General features: G+C 57.3%; 1 protein-coding gene across 1 annotated transcript; it reads left to right on the forward strand.

Moving 5' to 3' along the window:
- Nucleotides 1–1,577: 1,577 nt before the first annotated feature.
- mpz (myelin protein zero) lies at nucleotides 1,578–10,060 on the forward strand. The gene is made up of 6 exons (XM_052035065.1): nucleotides 1,578–1,754; nucleotides 6,182–6,348; nucleotides 6,772–6,985; nucleotides 7,511–7,658; nucleotides 8,210–8,258; nucleotides 9,239–10,060. Exons 1-6 carry the CDS (start codon nucleotides 1,694–1,696, stop codon nucleotides 9,335–9,337), a joined length of 738 nt encoding a protein of 245 aa, XP_051891025.1. The 5' UTR covers nucleotides 1,578–1,693; the 3' UTR covers nucleotides 9,338–10,060.
- Nucleotides 10,061–10,932: the final 872 nt, after the last annotated feature.

Here is a 10,932-nt window from a genome sequence, read left to right on the forward strand (position 1 = left end):
GGTCAATGGGACTTATTCTGGCTGGAGGTCTGTGACCAGTGGTGTTCCGCAGGGATCTGCACTGGGACCTCTGCTGTGTGTGATGTATAGAAATGACCTGGATGAAAATGTGGATGGGTGGGTTAGTAAGTTCGCAGACGATACAAAGATCGGTGGTGTTGTGGATCGTGTAGGAGATCGCCAAAGGATACAGCGGGATATCGATCTGTTGCAGATATGGGTGGAGAAATGGCGGATGAAGTTTAATCCGGCCAAGTGTGAGGTGTTGCCCTTTGAGAGATCAAATGTAAAGGGACAGGACACAGTTAATGCAGGACCCTTAACAGTGTTGATGTACAGAGGGATCCTGGGGTCCAAGTCCACAGCTCCCTGAAAGTGGCTGCACAGGTTGATAGGGCGGTAAAGAAGGCGTACGGCATGCTGCCTTTATTACTCGAGGCACTGAGTTCAAGAGTCAGGAAGTTATGTTGCAGTTTTATAAAACTCAGGTTAGGCCGCATCTGGAGTATTGCATTCAGTTCTGGTCACCCTGTTACAGGAAGGATGTGGAGGCTTTGGAAAGGTTGCAGAAGAGGTCCACCAGGATGCTGCCTGGATTAGAGGGCATGTGCTATAAGGAGAGGTTGGACAAACTTGGGTTGTTTTCTCTGGAAAGGCTGAGGGGAGACCTGATCGAGGTTTATAAGATTATGAGAGGCACAGATAGAGTAGACAGCTGGTATCTTTTTCCCAGGGTCGAAATGTCGAATACCAGAGGACACGCATTTAAAGTGGGAGGGGGTAAATTCAAAGGAGATGTGCGGGGCAAGTTTGTTTACACAGAGCGCGGTGGGTGCCTGGAATGCGCTGCCAGGGGTGGGGGTGGAGGCAGATACGATAGAGGGGTTCAAGAGGCTCTCTGTGCAGGGAATGGAGCAAGATGCACATTGTGTTGGTAGAAGGGACTAGTTTAATTAGGCATTTAATTACTTGTTTAATTAGCTTGGTGCAACATCGTGGGCCGAAGGGCCTGTGTCTGTGCTGTACCGTTCTGTGCTCTATCTGTCAACATCCCACACCCCTGGATTAGATTGTCCCCTGGGATCTGTTATTCTCTCTCAAAACCCCCTGACCCCTAGATTAGACCCCAGGCTGTCCCTCACTCCTGGGGATCTGTTATTCCACACACAACCGCCCCCACTGCCAGCCCCAGGATCAGGATGCAGTGAACACTCTGCCTGGCTGTGCCCTGTTTGGACAGAGTGAGGTTTTCAGGACGCAGGCAGTTAACTGGTAATACCAGTGATGGTCGCTCAGTGACATCTCCCCCGTATGCCAACGGGCGAGTAGACTTTCTCCTTTGTTCCAGAACAATCCTTGGAATTCTCTGTGCTTGTGTGTGAGTGTGAGTGTGTGCGTGTGCGAGTGTGTGAGCGCTGTCACTGAACACTCGCCCCTTTGTGCCGGCTCTGAATGCCCGCCCAGTGCAGCCTCACTCCCTGTCAGTGCCACGGTCCAGCCCACCCCAGCCCCCGGCCCACAGGCCTGCCTGCTGGGGCGGGGTCACTGCGGCTTAAAAGCGGCTGGTGACATTCTGTAATCGAGATCGAGAGCAGGACAAGGGCTGGCTGAGCAACAGCAGGGGCATCACTAAATTTCAGGGAGGACTCCTCTACCTTTACCGTTTGCTCCATCACAAGCTCTTGGCGCAGACATGCACCACAACGGGAGAGCCACAACCATCTGCTGCATCGCTGTGCTGTACGCACTCACGGGTAAGGTCCTGCACAACATCCCACCCACCCTGCCGTCCCCAGCTACCGGCAGGGGGGTGCCGTGTAGGCAGGGTGCACGACTGGGACAGGCTTAAGCGAGAGAGTGGAGCAGGCCACGTGTTGAAGATGTCATGAAATTGTCAGTGACTGTGGAGAGGGGATTAATCCCCACTGACAGGGGACGGGCTGCCCGGTGTGTGTGGGTGGGGAGAGGGGATGAGGGGGTTAATCCCCACTGACAGGGGACAGGCTGCCCGGTGTGTGTGGGTGGGGAGAGGGGGTGAGGGGGTTAATCCCCACTGACAGGGGACAGGCTGCCCGGTGTGTGTGGGTGGGGAGAGGGGGTGAGGGGGTTAATTCCCACTGACAGGGGACAGGCTGCCCGGTGTGTGTGGGTGGGGAGAGGGGGTGAGGGGGTTAATCCCCACTGACAGGGGACAGGCTGCCTGGTGTGTGTGGGTGGGGAGAGGGGGTGAGGGGGTTAATCCCCACTGACAGGGGACAGGCTGCCCGGTGTGTGTGGGTGGGGAGAGGGGATGAGGGGTTTAATCCCCACTGACAGGGGACAGGCTGCCTGGTGTGTGTGGGTGGGGAGAAGGGGTGAGGGGGTTAATCCCCACTGACAGGGGACAGGCTGCCTGGTGTGTGTGGGTGGGGAGAGGGGATGAGGGGTTTAATCCCCACTGACAGGGGACAGGCTGCCCGGCGTGTGTGGGTGGGGAGAGGGGATGAGGGGGTTAATCCCTACTGTCAGGGGACGGTCTGCCTGGTGTGTGTGGGTGGGGAGAGGGGATGAGGGGTTTAATCCCCACTGACAGGGGACAGGCTGCCCGGTGTGTGTGGGTGGGGAGAGGGGGTGAGGGGGTTAATCCCCACTGACAGGGGACAGGCTGCCCGGTGTGTGTGGGTGGGGAGAGGGGGTGAGGGGGTTAATTCCCACTGACAGGGGACAGGCTGCCCGGTGTGTGTGGGTGGGGAGAGGGGGTGAGGGGGTTAATCCCCACTGACAGGGGACAGGCTGCCCGGTGTGTGTGGGTGGGGAGAGGGAGTGAGGGGGTTAATCCCCACTGACAGGGGACAGGCTGCCTGGTGTGTTTGGGTGGGGAGAGGGGGTGAGGGGGTTAATCCCCACTGACAGGGGACAGGCTGCCTGGTGTGTTTGGGTGGGGAGAGGGGGTGAGGGGGTTAATCCCCACTGACGGGACAGGCTGCCTGGTGTGTGTGGGTGAGGAGAGGGGGTGAGGGAGTTAATCCCCACTGACAGGGGACAGGCTGCCCGGTGTGTGTGGGTGGGGAGAGGGGATGAGGGGTTTAATCCCCACTGACAGGGGACAGGCTGCCCGGCATGTGTGGGTGGGGAGAGGGGATGAGGGGGTTAATCCCCACTGTCAGGGGACGGTCAGCCTGGTGTGAGGCAGTGAAGGGGTTAATCCTCAACGACAGAAGACGGGCTGCCGGTCAGTGTGTGTGTGTGGGAGGGGGTTAATCCCCACTGACGGAGACGGGTGGTCCGGTGTGTGTAAAATAGTGTGGGGGATGTTGAGTGGTTCCGCAGAAAAACACATCCAGCCACTTTCAGCTATTTGTTGTTCTGTTCCCACGGAATACCAGCAGCCCATGCAACACTCCCCGGAATGCCATCCTGTGGGATGACCATTGAGGGAGGCGGAGTATGGAATCTAAAGCCCAGTCACTGGAAAGGAATTCACAATCCTTCACTTTTGCAGAGAGCCAGTACAGGAATTGGGTGGACGAAGCTCCACTCTGTGTCTGACCTGTGCCCTGGGAGTGTGTGATGGGACAGTGTTGAGGGAGCTTCACCCTTTGTCTGACCCTGGGAGTGTGTGATGGGAGAGAGTTCGGGATTCACATCATCACCGAGTCATACAGCATAGACACATGCCCTTCAGCCCACCATATCCATGCCAACCCCTGGACCCATCTACACAGATCCCATCTCCCAGCCCTCGGTCCGCACCGTCTCTTGCCCGGTGATTCAGTGTGGTCCGGGTACCTCAGTGTGATGGGAGTCTCTGCCCCCAGCCCCACCCCCTCAGGCAGTGCGGTCCACATTCCAAACCCTCTCTGGGGGGAAACATTACCCCTCAGTTCCCCACTGAACCTTCAACCTCTCAACACCAGCGACCTCTGGTTTAAACCCCCCCACCCCACCATGGTCCATCCTGTCTGTTATCTTATCATTTTGTCTGTCTCGATCAGGTCACCCTTCACCCTCCTCGGCTCCAGGGAAAACAGACCCAGCCCATCCAGTTTCTTCTTACAGCCAATGCAGGCAGCGCCCTGGGAATCCCCTCTGCACCCTCTCCAGGGCAGTCACCTCCTCCCTGTAGTCGGGTGGCCAGAACTTGTGATGCTCCAGGTGAGACCTGGCTGATGTTTTACAAAGCTGCAACTTGACATCCCAGCTGTTAGACTTGGTGCCCTGGCTGGTGGCCAGCACAGAGTCACAGAGTCACACAGCACGGATACAGGCCCTTCAGCCCAACCAGTCCCTGCCGACCACCGTCCCCACCCAGCTAGTCCCAATTTCCTGTGTTCAGCCCATATCCCTCCAAGCCCCGCCCCTCCTTGTACCTATCCAAGTGCTTCTTAAATGATCCTATTGTACGTGTCACGCACGCAGCATGGTAGCATAGTGGTTAGCATAATGCTTTACAGCGCCAGCGACCCGGGTTCAAATCCGGCCGCTGTCTGTAAGGAGTTTGTACGTTCTCCCCGTGTCTGCGTGAGTTTCCTCCGGGTGCTCTAGTTTCCTCCCACATTCCAAAGACGCACAGGTTAGGAAGTTGTGGGCGTGCTATGTTGGCGCCGGAAGTGTGGCGACACTTGCGGGCTGCCCCCCAAAATCACTACGCAAAAAGATGTATTTCACTGTGTGTTTTGATGCACATGTGACTGATAAAAATCTTCTTATCACCCACTTCCTCTGGCAGCTTTTTCCACACACTCACCACCCTCTGCATGGAACAGTTGCCCCTCAAGTCCCTTTTAAATCTTTCCCCTCTCTCCCTAAACCTATGCCCCTTAGCTTTGGATTCCCCTACCCTGGGGAAAAGACCATTCCCGTCCACCTTTCCTATGTCTCTCATAATTTTAAATTTTAAATTTTAAATAATATTTCCATAAGGTCACCCCCCCAGTCTCCTACATTGCAAGGAATAAAGACCCAGCCTGGCCAACCTCTCCTTATAACTCAGGCCCTCGAGTCCTGACAACATCCTCAGAAATATTCTCTGCACTCTTTCCAGTTTAACTATGTCTTTCCTATAACAGGATGACCAAACCTGCACACAGAACTACAAGGGCAGACTCACCAACGACTTATACAATGGCAACATAATGTCCCAACTCCTGTACTCAGTGCCCTGAATGATGAAGGCCAACGTTCACCACCCTGTCTACCTGTGATGCCTCTTTCAACAAACTATGCACTTGTACCCCTCGGTCCCTCTGTTCCATAATGGATGTTCCATTGGTAACTCCTGTCCCTATATTCCACAGCATGCTTTGCGCCTTCTTCACCACCCAATCAACCTGTGAGCACCCTCTACACTGTGAGGGAGCTGGATTAAAATCAGTGGATTAGCAACAGTGGGGATGCAGTCACTGACACGGGGCGCTGGGGAAGAGGGGTCACTGAGAAACGGTGTGAGGGAGGGGGATTAACGTCAGTGGGGATACAGTCAGTGACACGGGGCGCTGGGGAAGAGGGGTCACTGAGAAACGGTGTGAGGGAGGGGGATTAACGTCAGTGGGGATACAGTCAGTGACATGGAGCGCTGGGGGAGAGGGGTTACTGAGGGATGGTGTGAGGGAGAGGGATTAACGTCAGTGGGGATACAGTCAGTGACACGGGTCACTGGGGAGGGGTCACAGAGGGACGGTGTGAGGGAGGAGGATTAACGTCGGTGGGGGTACAGTCAGTGACACGGGGCGCTGGGGGAGAGGGGTCACTGAGGGACGGTGTGAGGGAGGGGGATTAACGTCAGTGGGGATACAGTCAGTGACACGGGGTGCTGGGGGAGAGGGGTCACTGAGGGACGGTGTGAGGGAGAGGGATTAACGTCGGTGGGGGTACAGTCAGTGACACGGGGCGCTGGGGGAGAGGGGTCACTGAGGGACGGTGTGAGGGAGGGGGATTAACGTCAGTGGGGATACAGTCAGTGACACGGGGTGCTGGGGGAGAGGGGTCACTGAGGGACGGTGTGAGGGAGAGGGATTAACGTCAGTGGGGATACAGTCAGTGACACAGGGCGCTGGGGGAGAGGGGTCACTGAGGGACGGTGTGAGGGAGAGGGATTAACGTCAGTGGGGATACAGTCAGTGACACGGGGCGCTGGGGGAGAGGGGTCAATGAGGGACGGTGTGAGGGAGTGGGATTAACAAACTTTCTTTCCCTTGGTCAGTGCTGAGCCCGACACACGCCATCTCAGTGTCCACACACCACAACCTCCATAAAACCGTGGGCTCGGACGTGACGTTGTACTGTGGATTCTGGTCCAGTGAATATGTCTCTGACCTCACCACACTGAGTTGGAGATTCCGTCCTGACAACTCCAGGGAGATTATCTCAGTGAGTACCGCTTTGGTGGTTGTTACCTGAGGTTGGGGACATTTGGTGATCGGCACTGGAAGGCGCCGGGTGACTGGGCCGGGCTGGGACTCGGGTTGAAGGGGTGATGGCACCATGGCGACACAGCCGGGGCTCAGCCTGAGGGGATGGTGGAAGCAGCAGTTTATCCAACAACCGCAGGTCACTCACCCTCCTCACCCTGACACCACAGTGTGCAGGGAGTGTGGGATCGTCCTGTGCACATACATGAATCTGTGCACTTTTCAAGGAAGATTGTGTTCTACCCTTGGGAGTGTGTGATGGGACAGTGTAGAGGGAGCTTCATCCTGTGTTTGACCCGTGCCCTGGGAGCGTGTGATGGGACAGTGTAAGGGCATGCTTACACCTGGTGCCAGGATAAATCTCCCCTCATTCACATTCCAGATCTTTCACTATGGCAACGGAGTTCCTTACATCGAGAAGTGGGGCCAGTTCAGGGGGAGAGTGGAGTGGGTTGGCGACATATCGAAGCACGATGGCTCAATTGTCATCAGAAACCTGGACTACATCGACAACGGTACCTTCACCTGTGACGTCAAGAACCCTCCAGATGTGGTCGGAACCTCCTCAGATGTTCACCTGACAGTCTACGACAGAAGTAAGCAAACTCAAAGCCCGTTGTCAAGATTGAATTGTCCACCTGAGTCCGAGCTTCCCAACGATGTCATTCACCTCAAAACCACTTCACGATATCTGAAATGTTGTAAAGGGCGCTGAACCATCAGCTTTACCCAGCTCAAGCTCAGCCCAGGGAGAGGTAGACAGGGCAGGAGCTGATAGAGGGGGTGACGGGAGGCATAGGATTCTTCTGGAGATTCCAGAACATGGGGCACACGGAGCTGGAGGCATGGCTGCCACGGGTTACAGGGATGGGGAGGGGTGGAGGGGCTGGAGGGGGTTACAGAGAGGGGGAGGAGTGTGGGGGATAGAGGGGGTTCCAGTGACGGGGAGGGGTGTGGGGGCCGGAGCGATTCAGGACAGCGAGTCCAGCGTGACCGAGGCAGGAGTGAGGGGTCCCACAGCTGACGTGCTGTGGGTCGGTACAGAGGGAGCGCCGTGGTCTCGGTGATGGCACATTACTGCAAGCAGTGGGTATAAGCTTCCCTGTGTCTGCTCTCCACAGTCCCCCCCATCGGTGCTGGAGTTGTATCGGGAGCCATCATCGGCACATTCCTTGGCATCATTCTCCTCATCGTTGGAGGACTATACCTGTTCCGCTACGTTGTTCGGAGACGGGCAAGGAGTGAGACCATCTTCTTCAAAGGAGCCAGGTAAAGGAGGGAATGGCGGGAAGGGAGAGGGGGAGACTGAGAGGGAGTGAAAGAACAATAGAGGCAGAGCGAGAGAGAGACAGAGAGAAACTGAGAGAGAGACAGAGAGAGAGAGAGAGAGAGAGAGAGAGAGAAAGACAGACAGACAGACAGAGAAAGACAGGCAGAGAGAGAGAGGGGGAGAGAATGAGAGAGGAGAGAGTGACAGAGAGAGAGACAGAGAGAGAGAGAGAGAAAGAGAGACAGAGAGAGTGCGAAACAGAGAGAGAGAAACAGAGAGACAGAGAGAGTGAGAAACAGAGAGAAACAGAGTCAAAGAGAGAGAGACAATCAGAAAGAGAGAGAGAGAGATTGGAGGAGATCAGATCCCAGCCCAGTTCCTGGAGTGGGGATCTGTTATTCTATATATAGACCCCTGAACCCCTGGATTAGATCCCAGCCTGTTAACCCGCTCCGGGGGATTCGTTCCTCTATATATAAACCCCTGAATCCCTGCATCCAATCGTGAGATCCTGGATAACCATGGTACATTTGGTCTATTCCCCCTGCAGTGCTGCGGAACGTGGGAAGGCCAGCGGGAAGTCTGGGACCGGGACAAAGGTGAGTACGAAACCTGCTGGGTGGAAGGGAGGGTTCTAAGACCGGAGCTCTCTGCCCATGGATCGAGAGGACTGCCCGACTCTTGAGGATGACCAGTCCCCCTGATCTGACTGAGGTCTGGGGAAGAGGGATACACAGGAGCCAAGGGTGGGCAAGGCAAGGGGAGGGGAGGGGAGGTGGAGGGGGTTGGTCGTCCGATGGGTGGAGGGGGTTTTGGAGGTGCAGTGTTTGGAGGGGAAGCATTGGGGAAAGAGAGAAGATGTGGAGGGAGGGAGATTGGGGAGGGGAAGGGAACGGGGGGAGGGAAAATGGGTGGGAATGGGGTGGAGTGGCGGGGGATGGGGGTGGATTGAAGGAGAGGGATGGGAGTGGATTGGATGTGCATTGGGGTCAAGAGGGATTGAGGGAAGGGGAAGATTTCAGGGGGAGGCAATGGGGGATATGGATGGAGTTGAGGGAATTGAGAACGGTGGAGGGGATAGATGAGTGAGGAGGGGACTGGGAGGGAAGGAGAAAATGGGGGGAAGGGAGGGGGTGAGACCGATAATAGGCAGGGAGATGGGGAGGGCAAGGGAGGAGGGGCAGAGAGTGATGGGGTAAGGGATGGGGCTGAGTGAGGGAAACAGGGGGTTGCTAAGGGAGGGAGGGGGTGAATCCAGAATTTGAGATGGTTGGTGAAGGGAGGGAGGGAGGTGAATTGTGAAGATGAGTGGGTGTGTGAGGGAGGGGTGGTGGATCGGTGCTGGGGAGGGAGGGAGGGAGGTGGTGAATCGGTGCTGGGGAGGGAGGGAGGGGTGGTGAATCGGTGCTGGGGAGGGAGGGAGGGGTGGTGGATCGGTGCTGGGGAGGGAGGGAGGGAGGTGGTGAATCGGTACTGGTGGGGGGCAGGGGGGGAGATGGCTCGGTTCTGGGGATGGAGGGCGGTCGGTGGATCGGTACTGGGGACAGGCTGACCTCCATGCGGCCTCTCTCCCGGTCAGGGTCCCGTCCTCTACGCCACCCTGGACCAGAGCAAGAGCGGCAAGGGGGCCAGTGAGAAGAAGGCGAAGACCTCGGAGTCCAAGAGGGAGCGGAAATAGCGGTTAGCCCGCCGGGAGGGCGTTGGGAGGGGCGGTGCAGGGGCAGTGGGGGCCGGGGCTGGGGACACCCAGCGGGTGCTGATGACCATTGAGCTGACACTGACCGATTCAGACACCGGAAGCGACACCGAGGGCAAGGGGCCGGGGGGCGGGGCCATCGCCAGGTAACTGGCCGGGGTTGGCAGACGGTCCCCGACCCCCGACCCTCCCCTCCGTCCTGGGGCAGTCCCGGCTCCTGCCCTCCCTACCCGGTCCTCCGGCCCTCCCTCACCCCAGGCCCCTCCGCCGCACCTTGTGCCCCTAGGGTTGGGGAGGAGGGGAGGGAGGGGCGCGGTGGGGAAGGCCGCATCCCGGCGGATACCAGCGGCCACAGCCAATCACTGGACGGCCTGTGGGGTTAGTATCTGTGGGTCCTGGTGGGGGCGGGTGTGTGTGTGTGTGTGGGGGCAGAGGGCACACATCCCTTGGTCAGTCTCCCTCCCATCTCTTGTCCCATCGGTGGTGGGGGGGGGGGGGGGTCCGGGGTGGGTGAGAGGTCATGTGGTGACCCCAGATTGGAAGCGTTACCCCATGGGAAACCCCTGCACCCCCTCCCTCCTGTCAGCCGGAGCTGCCACCCCCTCCCTCGGCACCACCCTACATGGCACCATCTTATGCCTCCAGGTGCATCCTCCAACCCTCAGAGTGTGTAGGGGTGGAGGGGGAAAGTATCACCCACCAAGTGCCTCACCGGGAGGTGGGTGGGGGGGGTGTTCATCCAAACTACCAAAAACCCTAATCAGGGAGATGTTGACACACGCTGGCTGCCATTGGTCAGCTTGGCTGGCCAATGACCAGAGAGACACTCAACACCATTGGTCAGCTAAGCCGGTCAACAACCTGAGAGACATTGGCCGCCACTGGTCATCTTGAGAGCGCTGTCCGCTCAAACCCAGGTCAGTCTGCCCAAGAACTGGCTTTAACACCCGGCTGCCATTGGCTGGTTGCTGACCTGAATGGTGCCCTTGGTCTGTCGACAGCCAATCAGATGCCCGAGTGGGGCTGTCCGTCATGTGCCAACAATGACCACCCCCAACACTAACACCCCCCCCCACCCCCTCCTCCCCCGCCGCCCGGGCAGGCCGGGGAGGGGGGGGGGTAACATTACCCCCTCTCTCCGAGACAGGCCGTAAGACTAACACTGCAATGCGGGTTACCCTGTTTGTTGTATTAATGGATTAACGGCAAGAACCTGTGTCTAATCTCGTGGGGTCTCCAACCTCTGCCAGACGTGCGAGAATGGAAAAGCAGAGGCCCCCTTAATGATGTAACAGACTTTTCAGTATTAAAGAATAAAAGATTCAAAACTGCGCGGCCTGTGTGAGTCAATGATTACTGGGGTCTGCTGCTGCGGTCACACCCAGGAGAATTGTTCGGTCCTTCAGCTCTGTACTGGGACAGCCACACAGTACAGACACCAAGCAGGCTTTAGACCTCGGAGGGAAGGGGGGGGAGGGGGGAGGGGAGTGGGGGTGCTTCAGAACTCTCTTCGTCAAAGGGCAGTGGAACAGAGTGCTGGGACGTCTTCACGGCAGAGGGAGACAGAGCCATTGGAG

Source organism: Pristis pectinata, chromosome 20, assembly GCF_009764475.1.
Source record: "Pristis pectinata isolate sPriPec2 chromosome 20, sPriPec2.1.pri, whole genome shotgun sequence".
Lineage (NCBI taxonomy): Eukaryota > Metazoa > Chordata > Chondrichthyes > Rhinopristiformes > Pristidae > Pristis > Pristis pectinata.